Genomic DNA, 12,011 nt, shown 5'->3' with positions numbered 1-12,011 from the left:
TGGGACTGGGCTGCTATTGCCACCTCCTGCTGTATGAGAGCAATGCCAGGAGGGGATATTTGAGATGAAGCTCAGGACCCAACATTGCAGCCATGCACCAGGGATGCGATTTAACCCTGCTGTGGGGTGCAGTGCTTCCAGTGAGGCCATGCACCTTGCTGCAGGTGCATGGGTTGAATTAGGAAGCCCCTTCTGGAGACCTTCAGTAGGTGGAAAGTGAAGGCAAAGGGATGGCAAAGAGAGAACAACGGCTGCCAGAGGAATGTGTGCTGTAATTATAGGGCTCACAGTACCATTCCATTCAGAATAAATAGATCCTTTGGGTTATTAGTACACAGCTTCCCAACAAGAAAGTAAACCCGGAACAACACGACAACAGCAGAAGACCCAACCCAACACACACACACTGCAGCAGCGAGCCTCATCCACAGCTTCAACATTAAATACATCTCTGACTCAGCCACATGTACACATTAAATACATCAAATCCACTCAAACCTCGCATGTAAACTTTGCTGGATACCTTCTGGAAAATACAGGTAAGTACAATGTAATACATAGACATTCAAGTACAAAATTACTGCTGGGTTGCTTTACGTGCACTGAAACAGAGATTTCATTGCTATGTTTGGTTGTTTGCAGCCTTTGGAGGGGACAAAGGTTAAGAATTTGGAGCCTCAGGTTAAAGAAATACCGCACACGTTTGGGTTTGCTGCTGACCTCGTATGTGCTGACGGATATGGCCAAGAGGCTGCAGAGTGATAGCACCCAGACTCTGTCCCCTGTTGTTTGTGCCCTGATCTCCTCAGGTCCCCCCAGACACTGAGGGATGAGAGGAGGATGTGCCCCCCCCTTTTCCCCCTCCCTCCCCAGGGCACCATTCTGGGATGTCCTTAACACTGCTCCCAGGGATCGCTGGAGATCCCTTTGCTTCCTACACCCACCGTGGTGGAAGAACAGAGCCCAGGGGCCGTCCTGTGCCCGCTGAGCCCTCTGCTCACACCTCATAGAAGGGTGCTGGGCTGTCCGGCTCCCTGCCCTCGGCGTCCCATAGGTTGTCATAGCTGAGCTCACTCTGGAAGCTGTGCAGCTCAGCGTAGTCGTGGTACACAGCGGAGTCACGGTGCAGGCAGCCGCCCTCTGGCACATCGTAGGCATCGATGCTATCATCTGCAGGGAGACAGCACAGCCCTGAGAGCTCCACCAAAGCAGCTTGATTCAGCTGCTTGCAGTCAGCAAGGAGGAGGGAAGGGCACACATGGGTCCCTTCAGTCCTTCAGCCCTGCTCTGAAGACACCAATGGGGATGTGGATGGGGATGGAGCACCCAGCATCACCCATGAGCCTCACCTGGTGGTTGCAGCAAGGGGCCCAGATGCTCCTCTGGCAGAGATGACACCTGGAAAGGAGGAGATGCACCAATGGGGATGGCACAGTGCTGTATGCCATCCCCATTCCACCCACACAATGGGCTCCAGCCTTGAGAGAGGCAAATCAAGCCCCCAGCCCCTCCTGGCTGCCTACAGAACATCACTGCAGGGCTGCTCCCTGCCCCAGGGCTGCTCTGACAAACTCACGTTGGCAAGGTATGGAGCATCAGAAGGAGACTGGGGGTGTCTCTGTGCCCCAAGCACCTCCATCCAGTGCCTGCCAGGTAAGGGCTGGGTGATCTTCTGGCACTGCAGGACCTAAACAGAGCAAATGGCAGAGCTGATGCCCACCACGGAGGCCCTCCACACCTAAGTCATATTGCTTCCCTATAGCAGCAGTCAAGGCTGCTATTCCCACAGGCATCACAGTGAGGAAAACAGAAGGGATTGGACAGGAGGGAACCCTTACATTGCTCAGTTCCAGCTGTGCTGGGGGGTCCGTGGCGCGACGTGGTGTGCTATAGGTGCAGTATGGCTCGCTGTACAGGGCAGGTAGGATGGGGTGCTGGGGCAGGAGGCTGCACGGTGCCTGCTCCACATCCTGTGTGCCTGGACCACATCTGCCTTTGGGCTTCTTGGTGCTGCTGCCCCTCCGCAGCTCCTGCGCAGGCACCGCGGTGCTTGGCCAGTTGGTGTGGGGCAGGCACTGCAAAAAGGCAAAGTTAGCTCATATCCATCAGCCTGGGCCCATGTGTAAGCAATGCATGGTCTCTGCTTCGCCTGGGCTCTCCACTTGCTCCCTCCCCACTGATTTCCCATGATTTGGGCATGGGTTTCACTCACATGGAGAGGTTGGGAATAGCCAGGGCTGTGTGGCTCCTCCAGCAGCATGAAGGACTGAGCATCATGCAATGAACCGCTGTGCTGGGACAGGTGTGTCAGGGTGTTGGTCCCTTTCCCTCCAGATGCCCAGGAGTTGGTGCGGCCATCAGAGGCCAATGAGCCTCTCCCACTGCCAGCAAACTGCAGGGGAAAAGAGAATCACATCAGAGCAACCTGAGCATCCCAACACTCTGCACTGACATGTGCTGCTCTGTAGGGCTGAGCATCCTACAGATGGAGCTCCAGAGGGCTGAGCATCCCATGGATAGAGAACTCTAGGGCTGAGCATGCTACAGGTGGAGTCCCCTAGGGCTGAGATCTCTATGGATAGGGCTAATGCTTCATGGTCCATCTCAGCCTGGGCTCTTGCAGCATCCCCATACCCACTGGATTTATATCGGTATCCATGCAAACCCGCAACAGCTGTTACCTGGCTGAGGTGTGGCAGCTTTGATCCTGAGAAACTTTCTGATCCGGACAGGGAGGAGTCAGCATTTCGAAACTGAGCTGTTTTCAGGCAGTAGAGCCACTCCTGGTAATCCCCATAGCTGCGGCAGATGACGCGGATGGAGTTGATCAGCCGGCCTGCGAGACAGCATCACGCGGGGCTGCTGCTGGGGCCGGGCTGCAGCCCATGGTGCTTCCCCCAGGAACCCATGGGCATTCCCACACATCATCCCCATACCCCATCCCCATCCCTCATCCCCATAACCCATCCCCATTTGCCATCCTCACACCCCATCCTCATCCTTCATCTCCATCCCCCATCCCCATACCTCAAATCCATCCCTAATCCCCATACCTCATCTCCATACCCCATGCTCCATCCCCATTCCCCATCCTCACACCCCATCCCCGTCCCTTATCTCCACACCAACCTCATACCCCATCCTCATACCCCATCTCCATCCCCTTACCTCATCTCCATACCCCATCCTGACACCCCATCCCTATACCTCATACCCCAGGCACCAGGTCCCTACACCACCACAAGACATGAGGACCCCAGCCCAAACCCAAATTGCTGCCAGCACAGCCCTAAATATGCACCTTCTATTAAAAATGAGGTTTTCTCATTCTCTTCAAACGACACCTGGATGGCATTGAGTGGCAGCTCACCCTGTTGGGAAAAGAACAAAATCCCTGTCTCTTTTCCAGCCCTCTCAGCAATGTTTTCCCACCTTTGAGCAGCTGATGTCTCCAGAACACTGCACAAGCATTGTCCCCATAAATGCTGACCTGCTGGCTGGGATTTCCAGCCTGGCAGCCAGGAATCTCCCCTCCATCCCCTGCAAAGCCTCACAAAGACAAGGCTGAGCCCCACGGGTGCCAGCAGCTGAAACGTGAGCCCTGAGCTATAGGGCACACTTGTGGCCGCCACTCTGATGGCACATATGGCAAGAGGCTGAAGCACTCTGTCCCCAGTGTTGAGTGCAATGCAATCACTGCACAGCAATGGAAGTGGGTTGGTGCTGAGGGACTGATGACAAACTCCTGCAGTATTTCTCCTACGTAGGAAAGCCATTTATGGTCCGAGCAATGCTGACCTTGGGTGGAAAAATGAATGCAGCGCTCTGTGACTCAGTTTCCCCGGTTCCTGTTGTAACTAATGGACTTTGGTGCTGCTATGCATGGGTGGGGGTTGGGATGGAGCAGGCACAGAGCATCCCTTGCAAACAGCCCTCCTGGGCATTGCAACCCCCAAAACCAGCAAGCAGGAGGGCCAAGCTCTTTTAATATCAATGGGAGGGCTCAGAGGGTTTGCAGAAGTGCTGGGAGAAGGCTGCTGTGCCCCAGCATGCCCGTGGAAGAGCCGGTTCAAGGGGAAACCCCCGCAGCCCCGCAACCGTGGGAAGGCAGCACAGTGAGGATGGGGAAGACAAATCCAGTTTAAGGTTTCAAAAGAGATGAGTTCATCCAGGAGCCCAACCCAGGGCCCCCTCGTACAGTGTCCTCTTCCCAAGAGCTGCCAATAATGTGCTCCCGAAAACAAGCTCAGCCTGAGGTGTGGCACAGGGAAACACCCAGGCGGGTGCTTAGGGAGAGCTCTCATGGTGCATGGCCCTGCTCCAGCCCATGGATGCTCCATGCAGCTCTTCCCAGTCCAATTAAAAGCAGCCTGCACGCCCCAGGGCATGGCATGGATGTGGTGACATAGCATCCTGGCAATGCATACCCATTGGTTGGGCACTGCACTGCTTTTTTCTCTGCTCAAACACAAGAAAACAGGCTTGGAGTGCACATGGCTTCTTGACAGCCATTGGAGTGATGCCTGAGATGTTGGCTTGCAGGGCTGTTCGTACTGCAGGTGATACAGGTGCAGCCCCCATGCCATGTATATTGCCTGGGTGCTGCTGGCTTTCACCTCCTCCCTGCATCGCGGTGCTCAGCAGCCAGCTCCTTCCCCGCGGGGCTTTGTAGGAGGGCAAGGTGTTTCTCATGGGAAGAGGACTTGCAACACCCCGCTGCTGCTCACCTGCCAGCTGGCGAGGGAGGAAAAGCCTTTGCCAAGAGGAGGAGGGGAGCCAGGTGGAAGGAACAAAGAGCCAAAGCTGTGCTGAGGGCTGGGGAGAGAAAAGGGAGATGCTGGAGGATGAATGTACCTTAAAGTAGAGGCCGTTGTGCTCTTCAGACACGATCACCAGCGTGGAGGGGTACAGCACCAGCAGGCGCTCGTGCTGCTCCTATGGAAGGAAAAGAGCAGTGCTGAGCCCCAGGACACAGCTCCTTAGCAGGTGATCCATCCCCAGGCACCACTACTGGGCCAGCAGAGTGGGGATGAGCACTGCCCCATGATATGCATTGAAGGGCTCTATAGGGACCCCACTGTGGTCCTACCTCGAAAGGTAGATGCTGGAGCTTCACTTTGGAAACAAAGAGGACGTCACCAAGGGATTCCCGCTGGGTTCCCCTCCATTCCTGGACAGGCATGTTCTGCACCGACCACCTCAGCTCCTCCTTCCCCACTGAGCTCTGCTTCCAGTCATCCTAAGGATGGACCAAAGCAGAGATGTGCCCTCCCATTTGAAATGTTCAGCAAGCTCTGGATATTGGGTGAGAATTTACAACACAAGGGGCTGCAAGAGGTGATGGGGAAGCAGCGTGCTGCAGAGCACAGCATCCACCCAGCTCTGAGCCCATGCATCCCAGCCCCAAGAACCAACCTGAGCAATGAAAGGCAAGCCCAGGCTCCCTCCGTTCAGATGGATCTGCTTCTCCAAGTGATAGAGCCACTGCTTCAGCTCCGTCTCCGTGGGGCAGAACACAATGAGAGGGTTCAGCAATGGACCTGGGTGTTGGAGGAAGAAGATGTGCTGGAACTGTGCAGCATCAAAAGGCACCACAGTGCTTTGCTTCGGCTGTAAACGTATAGACCAACCACTTCCCAATGTATGTATTTATTGCTGCACCTGTGCCAGACAAGCTGCAGTGCAAGTGAAGCCATACACACCCTGCTAGTCACTGCAGAGACACTCTGATGTTAATCATCCCTTCTGGCAGGCTGCGGGATGGATGTTGGGATTAATAATTGACCAGTGATCTCAGGTTATAACAAACTCGGTGCATGGGATTTGTGGGGTTTGAAGGAGTCAGATAAGTGAGAGCACGGGATAAACATGGTACTTTGCCCCTTTCATCTCATAAGACCTGTGCTAGTTATGATGATCAGGTAATTAAGACTTTGAAACACCTCTGGCTTGTCAGAAACACACAGTTACTCCACTCAGCTCCAACTCAGTGCTTGGGTATGAGGAGTTATGGGCCACCTCCTGCAGGTCCAGGGCTCACCCCTCTTCCATGCCTTGGTTTCCTCATCTTTGCAATGGGGATAGAGGGATCAGTAGGGTGGTTGGGTGCTAATAGCATTACCCAGGAACTTGGGTGGCTAGGGTTGTTTCCCAGGCCCTGCAGAGCAGCAGCAATGACACAGCTGCGCTGAGCAACCTGTGCCAGCCTCGTGCTCTGTCCCACAGCCCCGTCCTTCCTCTTTCTGCAGGAAGGCTCTGGGCAATCTCCAAGTCCCAAAGCCACTTCTATGAGCCAAGCTGGGGTGCTCACAGTCCCACCAGCACCAGCAGCTGGACCATAAACCCAAGGCATAGCAACATCATCAGCATCTCCTTTTTACTACCTCTGCATGGCCATGGCACGGCTTTCTCTTCCTTGGCTCTGCATCTTTCCAGCATTCCCTCCCTATTTCTGTGCACTCCAGGCTCTAACTACCACCCCTGGGGCCTCGGGGCTGCTGTAACTCAGCAAAGAAGCCTCTGGCCACGCTGCAGACAGCTCATTATCCCTTGTATAAGCAAGGTGAGCGCATGGAAAGCCTAAAAACACTTAAAGGCAGCAGAGCTGATAGGGGAGTCCCCACACAGAGTTCCCTGCTTGCAGCCTTGGGCATCCCTGCCAGCTAAGGATGCAGAGCATCAGTTCCCTGCCTCCTCTCCCCATAGTGTTGTTTCCCCCTTTGTCACCATGGGGCAGCTGTGGTTCAGACACTCTTTCAAACCATAGGGCACAGACCTGTGATGCGGAAGGCGTGCTGTTCCTCCTGTCCCACGCTCCTCCTGCTCTCCACCTCGCACACATTCAGCTCTTTCAAAGGCAGCAGACCCTGTGTGGGAAGGAGACGTTGTCATTATGGGGGCAGCCCACAAGGAATGCCCTATTCCCATAGGTTGGGCAGCCAACAGCTGGAAACATCTGGGCCTTCTATCCCAGTGCTGCATCCAGATCTTAGGGAAGCCTCAGCAAAACCAAACATGAGAATATGGGAACAGCACAAAGCAGAACTGAGCTGCTGTTGTTCCCATATCCCAGCCCTTCACACACTGCTCTAACGAGGCACAGGAATGATGACAAGCATGAGCTCCCATCTCAGGCTCTCGGAACAGGGGCTGTGAAAGATGCTAATTGCTGTAATGTCAAGGGGCTGCTGCTGGCACATTAATTCCTTTTTAATTCCTTTAGGATTAATAATCCAAGGGGCTGTTTATAAAGCAGGCGGGGGATTGGTGATGGTGTTTGCATTCTGCTGTGTGTCTGACGGCTGGCTTGCTGCGTGAGTCAAGAGAGCGCATTGTCATATTGCATTAACATCAAGTGACCTAGAAGACAATAAATCATTTCTAAAAGGGATGAGTTTCCCCAGCATCCACAAAAGCAGATACGCTCCCTTGTTGTTACTCACTCCTGCAGAGATAGAATGCATTCAGGGTCGGTTTGGCTGTGATTTTTTGGCCTGTAATGAACCAGCATCACCAAAGGTTGCTAATGGAGGCCCATCCCAACCTGTCCATCCCACTCAGTGCCCCCAGTTTGGCCACGCTGCCCCTTGGAGGTGCCCTATCACAGAATGACCTGGGTTAGAAGGGACCTCAAGGATCATTAAATTCTCTACCTGGTAGGTGAGCCCATTGGAGCCCATGGACTGGAAGTAGAGGTGAGACTGGAAGAGCTCCAGGTAGCAGTCATTGACCTCCTGCAGGAAACACATTTGGGGTTTCTGACAAACATCTGCCACAGCTGTAGGTCCCATTGCCCAGCATTGCTCCCCACCTCCCAACCCTGCAGGGTCAGGCTGTGAATTACCTGGCAGTGCTGAAACTTGAATTTGACCTTGGAGTAGTAGATGATTTTCCCCAGGTTCCTGACGACTGTTTTCCTCCGTCCCTTCTTGAACAGGCTGGGGAACCTCTGGTCCAGGTTTTCCTTCTGGTTTTCTTGGTTCTGAATGCTCTGTACCAAAGATAAACAAGTCAGAGGTGGGATATGGGATGGATGGAGGGGGTGTCCCCAGCACAGCACTTCCTCCACATCTGCTCTGGATTTGGGGTCTCTGTGCTGGAATCAGCTTTGGGCTCAGATGGGGATGTGTGCACTGGGGGAGCTGGAACTGGGGTGGGAAAGGGAATGGGCAGAAGCATATTTAGGGTTTCCCAACTCCAACCTCCTGCCATCCTGACCCATTTGACTAGGACAAGGACCAAGCAAGGCTAAGACAATGCAGTTTGCCTTCCAGGACAGGGGTTTCCCTTGTTTCCTGAGCTCTGGTTCAATGGAAATTCCTTCCTTGTGCAACAGCACAAACCCACACCCCTATTGCACTCCATTGCCCACAGCCCATGGGGTATTGCACACAGGCTCAGAGATACTCATTGCCAAGCAGAAGAGAGGATGGGAGCCACGAGCTCACCCTGAACCAGATTGCAAACCACCCAGAGGGACCTTTTTTTACCCATTTACATGGGATATTTCCTCCCATATCGAGGCAGGAGGGCTGTGATGGTGACATGTTGAAGCAGCATTTCCAGGCACGCAGCAGGGAGCCGGGGGACAGCAAAGAGACAGCTGCTGCACCCCGTGATGAATGCAGAGCCAGCAGTTCACCCCTGTGGGCCCCCATGAGTCACCCCTGTGGAATGGCACCAACCCCAGCCATCCCTGGTGCTCAGCAACTCACGGGACCCTCATACCTGCAGAGCTGAGCTCCTTCTGCACCCACAAAGAGCTCTGAAGTCTCCTCCAGGTGCTAAGCTAAGTGCTGCTGTAGTCTCCCTCCCAGCTCCATGCAGTGCTATGCACATACACCCAAACCACGGGGAGCTGCAGGCTGCCTGGTGATGCTCTCACCGGAGGCAATTAATGACTGTTTCTGTGCTTCCCATGCTCAAACCTCAGCACCCACAGGGCCCGGTGACTCAGTTTTTTTTCCCCTCACACACTATTTGCCCTTGGAGAAGCCCGGAGCCAGCTCTGTGTTTCCAGCTGCAGCCCAGGGTCAGGGCCGGAGGGGGAAGGGGAGAGGTTCTGACCCTGCATAGCCAGTGGGCAAAGGGAGGGAATGGGATTTTTCTCTCTTGAGAAAGATATAATTGAGAAGAGCTTCCAAGCGCCGGCGGTCTTATCAGCACCCATCAGGTATTGTGGTCAGGCAGGAAGAAGTGGGACAGCTCAGGTCAATTTTTTACCAGGTGGGGCTCTCTGTGTTTTTCTATCCCGTTTGTGCTGCAGGCAGCACAGATCCCAGGCAAGCAGCTTTCTCTTGGGGCTTGGCAAGCAGTGCCAACCCCAACACCTCCTTGGCCTCCCCACATCCCCGCTGCTCATCCCGCAGGTAGAGCCGGTTGCTGATTAACCTGCCCGTACCCCACATCCCCCACTGAATCACCCTGCAGGAAGGGCTCAGCCCTGCGGCTCTGAGAACTGCTGCTCACACAGCACCCAAAGCCAGAGCTGTGCTCCGGGCACATCCTTCCCTTTAGGATTTGCTGTGGTTAGGTAGGGTGGGAAACAAAGGGAAGGGTGGGGTGTGGGAGCTAAACAAGGATGCTATCCCTGGTTGGGGTGGGAGCAGGGATTGGGGGATGCACTGTGCACACAGCTGGGCTGACTCCATCACCTCCCAGATGGAGATGTCCCACTATGGGTGCTGCTGAGTTCCATGCAGGATGTCCCTTGTAGCAAGCATAGCACTACACCTCAGTTTCCCCCTTCCTCCACATTCACATGACCCGACTGCCATACAATAGCATGGCACTCAGTGCTGCCCCATCCACAGCCCTGGACCACCCCGAGGTGCTGGGCAAACACAGTGCTGTGTTCCCCAAGCAGTGCTGGGATTCAGCCATATGGCCACGGGGCTGCTACGTGCCCGGGGCAGACCTGCCCTTCCTGATTATCTTCCCAGTTCTCATTGCTAATACGCTGCCTGCTCCGTCTCATTCCAGCGTGGGAATGAATCATCCTACCTTTGAGTGCTTGCATTTTCTTCCTACCCAGAAACAAAGAGCTGAGAGCGATGATGATGTTCCCACCGCACTGTGCTCCCCCTGAATCACACACATAGAGATACAGCGTGTCCTTATCCCCTCCACAGGGACCCCAAACATAGAGCTCAGCCCTGAGCTGCCCTGCTGCAGAGCCTGGTGCACCTTTGGACCTGGGATGGGTGGGAATGCAGCCTGTGGGGCAGGATGTGCTGGTACTTGCCTTCCCAGGGATGTACTGCAGGATTTTGTCCGTCGTTGTATCCCTCTCCCCATCTCCGTCTATGCCAAAGAAGCTGGGCAGCTTTTTCTTGCCATTTTGCCTATGGGGCCAGAGGGAGAAATGGCAAAGATTTGAGCTGAGTTCTGCTCTGAAACAGGGAACTTGGAAAGCTCTGTGAGCAGTTTGCTCTGGGCTTTCTAATCATCCCAGCTCAGCACTGGGCTGATAACTGTCTGGGATGATTACAGCGGGTTTCGTGCTGCACCTGTTGGTGTTTCTTTGTTTTATTTTCCATTTCTTCACATCACCAAATGTTCTCAGCTGAGCCTGGGAACAGCACAGGGCAGTAATGTCCTATTGCAATGTGCCACCTCCAGCCCAGCCCTGAGACCCTCAGGGCAGAGCTGTATGTGCACACACATGCACACCCACACCCACACACACAGAGCTGGGTGTTATGGGGTCTTTGTGGTTTTCCTCTCTTCCCTTCCACCCCCTGCAGACCCCCCCTGGTACAGCACACAAGGAGCCCCATTTGGGGCTACAGTAGGAGTGTAGCACCGCCCTGGGGGGGTTTCAGGGCTGTTTGCTTCCCATAAAGGCACAGCAGGGGTCAGGCTGAGTGCCAGGTTTGGGGTTTTCCTTCTAAAGGGTTAGGGACGGGTGGGTACACTGGGTTAGGGTGAGGCTTAGGGTTAGGTTTAGTTAAGGTTACCATTGGGATTATGGCTGGGGTTAGGGTTTCCATTAGGGTTATGGTTAGGATTAGGGTTACTGGTAAGGTTATGGTTAGGATTAGGGTTATTGGTACTGGTAAGGTTATGGTTAGGTTTAGGGTTAGGGTTACTGGTAAGGTTATGGTTAGGTTTAGGGTTAGGGTTACTGGTAAAGTTATGGTTAGGATTAGGATTTTTGTTACTGGTAAGATTATGGTTAGGGTTAGGGTTACTGGTAATGTTATGGTTAGGGTTATGGTTACCATTAAGGTTATGGTTAGGATGAGGGTCAGGGTTACCATTAAGGCTGTGGTTATGGTTAGGGTTATGGCAGCACAAATAAAACACAAAACAAAGGAATGCTGAGCACTCAGCTCTGCTCCCCATAGTGGGGAGGTGATCTTTCCCAACTCCAATGAAATAAATCACTCTGTTCCTCAGGGCAGTGAAGCTTCAACCCTCCGGCACAGCACTATGATCCCACCCCAAGCTCCTGCAGCTGCCGTAGCACGCAGCTTAAAACCCCACAAACCTCCCATTGCTCTTCGGGATTCCCAAGCAGATCTCAGCACCATTCCCAATAAAAGCACTCATTACTCACTCTTTCTTTAATGAAGGTTTCCTCCTGAAGGAATTTCGGAACCCCCCGGGTGCCTGCGGGACGCAAGCGATGTTCCCCATTCCTGCAGCCCAGGAGTACTGGGAGCACTGGGAGCAAAAGCAAAACGTGTGTCACGCAGCCATGCCCCGCTTCCGTCTGTCGGCAGTGACTTGTGGGTGTGAGCCGCCAGCAAACAGACTTTTGGCCCAGGGCTCTCACCGGCTGCTTCTCCTCCTCCCCGCGTGGGGCTGGGACGTGTGGGGAGGGGCTGGGTCCCAGGGCTGAGCCCAGCTCACTGCATGGGATAGGGCTATAGAAATGCCTTGGGTGTATTTGTCCTACTGGGAGTCAATGGGCACTGGAGGGGATGCGGAAAGAGATGGTGACGACACGGGGTTGCTAATGATGAGGTGAAAGGTGGATGTAGAATGAATGCTCCCGTCCTGTTGAT

General features: G+C 54.1%; 1 protein-coding gene across 3 annotated transcripts; it reads right to left on the bottom strand.

Moving 5' to 3' along the window:
• Positions 1-252: 252 nt before the first annotated feature.
• PLEKHN1 (pleckstrin homology domain containing N1) lies at positions 253-11,718 on the bottom strand. 3 transcript variants are annotated; one of them, XR_014932145.1, is made up of 15 exons: positions 11,561-11,718; positions 10,244-10,343; positions 7,844-7,990; positions 7,653-7,733; positions 6,776-6,866; positions 5,416-5,540; positions 5,090-5,239; positions 4,855-4,935; positions 3,302-3,371; positions 2,682-2,799; positions 2,213-2,392; positions 1,839-2,075; positions 1,577-1,687; positions 1,350-1,398; positions 253-1,170 (listed from the first exon to the last, which is right to left on the bottom strand). XR_014932145.1 is itself a non-coding variant. In XM_015882819.3 (15 exons), the coding sequence occupies exons 1-15, from the start codon at positions 11,638-11,640 to the stop codon at positions 998-1,000; spliced, it is 1,830 nt and encodes a 609-aa protein (XP_015738305.1). In that variant the 5' UTR covers positions 11,641-11,718; the 3' UTR covers positions 253-997. The 3 variants fall into 3 exon arrangements, 2 of the variants coding, with proteins under 2 accessions (XP_015738305.1, XP_015738307.1); XM_015882819.3 differs by having other exon boundaries at positions 2,682-2,836; XM_015882821.3 differs by lacking the exon at positions 1,577-1,687 and having other exon boundaries at positions 2,682-2,836.
• Between the last annotated feature and the right edge of the window lie 293 nt (positions 11,719-12,011).

The sequence above is a fragment of the Coturnix japonica genome, chromosome 9 (assembly GCF_054131305.1).
Source record: "Coturnix japonica strain WE chromosome 9, WE-NBRP24, whole genome shotgun sequence".
In the NCBI taxonomy this organism is placed as follows: domain Eukaryota; kingdom Metazoa; phylum Chordata; class Aves; order Galliformes; family Phasianidae; genus Coturnix; species Coturnix japonica.
Note: the sequence above shows the minus strand (reverse complement) of the source record. Positions and strands in the feature narration are given on the sequence as shown.